Source organism: Etheostoma cragini, chromosome 7, assembly GCF_013103735.1.
Source record: "Etheostoma cragini isolate CJK2018 chromosome 7, CSU_Ecrag_1.0, whole genome shotgun sequence".
NCBI lineage: Eukaryota > Metazoa > Chordata > Actinopteri > Perciformes > Percidae > Etheostoma > Etheostoma cragini.
This window is the reverse complement of record NC_048413.1, coordinates 27565563-27567362: the sequence shown is the minus strand read 5'-3', so window position 1 is coordinate 27567362 and position 1800 is coordinate 27565563. Positions and strand designations below refer to the sequence as shown.

At 40.1% G+C, this 1800-nt stretch overlaps 1 protein-coding gene across 1 annotated transcript in view; it reads left to right on the top strand.

The window, feature by feature from the left end:
* lhfpl4b (LHFPL tetraspan subfamily member 4b) overlaps positions 1 to 221 on the top strand; it is a 3055-nt gene extending 2834 nt beyond the window's left edge. Inside the window, exon 4 of the mRNA XM_034877899.1 lies at positions 163 to 221. Coding sequence (XP_034733790.1) covers positions 163 to 221 — 59 coding nt within the window. The remainder of the gene's footprint in view (positions 1 to 162) is intronic.
* The last annotated feature ends 1579 nt before the right edge of the window (positions 222 to 1800 follow it).

Below are 1800 nucleotides of genomic sequence, written 5' to 3'. Positions count from 1 at the left end.
CCCCCAACAACTAGCATTGGAGCTAACGGGGAGCGCTAGCTTCTCCGAGCTGCCGGCGCCGATTCGTAGTTCTTTCTAATGACAGCCCTCGCTTATTCACAACGATCGAGATTAACGTAAAAATTGGCCGTAACGCTCCTTTAATACGATAAATCGCCACAGGTGGGAAAATACAGAAGACACCTGAAGACGGGAAACGTGTCTCCTCCTCCTGCAGGTAACCCTCGCGTCGTCTTCGGGGGCAAATTTGACCCGTTTAACGTTTTTTTTATTTAATATCGGAAATAAAGGAAGTCGAAATCTGGGTGAAAAATGTCGGGAAAGCAGCAAAATTGATGAAAAAATTAAATTAAAAATACAAAAACAAATTACAAAAACTTCATAAAAAAACGCAACAGAGACATTGAGAGAAGCGGAAAGAATGGAAGACAACGCAACGGTTAAATCCGATGTATTTTTTTAACCCTTGTGTTGTTTTCCCTTCTCTCAACGAAGCAAAATACAACAAAAAAATTCACGAAGTGTTTGTGTTTTTTTGTTATGTTAGATTTTTTTTTTTTTTCATCGGTTTTGACGCTTTTCACGACATTTTTCACCCGTATTCCGACTTCCTTTATTTCAGATATAAAAACACAACGTTGTCTTCGGGGTCAAATTTAACCCCAAAGACAACGCGAGGGTTAAAAGAAAATTTAATTTAACTTAACCGTCGTGTCGTCTTCCCGTCGACCATGAAAAACATTTTCCCCTCATTGTAACGATTTTCTTGCTTTTTACGAAGTTTTTTTATGAAGGTTTTTGTATTTTGGATTTTTTTTTCTTCTGCAATTTTGCCGCTTTTTCCAACATTTTTCACCCGTATTCCGACTTCCTTTATTTCCGATATTAAAACACAACGTTGCCTTCGGGTCAAATCCGACGTAAAGACAACGCAAGGGTTAAAGAAACAAAGAGAAACTGAACTTTCGGCTGCTTCGCGACTCAAATTAAACTTTTTCTTCATTTCTGGAGGAAATCATAAAGTTTTCTCTCTGATGTTTTCGTCTTTCTCTCTGAGCCAATCAGAAGCTCCCGTGAGACACGGTCCCAAAAAATCGCCTTTTGAAGTTTAGCAACCTGCGTAGTAAAACAAATCTACGTCAGGTTTTTTAAAATTCAAATATATGTATATATATATATATATATATATATATATATATATATATGTATCTCGGAGGAATGTTCTGAGCTTTTATTTTGTCACTTCCTGTTCTAGTTATTCATTGTTTACTTTGGTGATCACGTTTTGAAAACATCAGCTGGTGTATTATTATTATTATTTAATATTTACACCGAATACAAAAAAAAAATTAATATAAAACGGCAGATTTTCGTGTTTTTCTGTTTGTGGGCGGGGCCTCTCTGTGACATCATCAGCAGGGAATTGAACCGACAACCTGCCGATGAAGAAGATGATGAAGCACCAATAATAAAAACGTTGCTTCTGCATTTGTTTTTTTGGCAGCTGTGAGACACCGTAGACGTCCCTGGAGTCGACTACGTTTCCCACAAAGCACCACTCGTTGCTGCTGGCTGCGGTATCCATGGCAACTCAATCAAGAGTCCAATCACACGGAAGTAAGAGAGACAGAAAACGGCTTTCAAGGTTTTTACACCGTCCTCCTCCTCCTTTATCTCCTCTCCTCCCGTTCCTCCTCCTCTTCCTCCTCTCCTCCCGTCCCTCCTCCTCCTCCTCTTCCTCTCCTCCCGTCCCTCTTCCTCTCCTCCCGTCCCTCCTCCTCTTCCTCCTCTGCTCCCGTC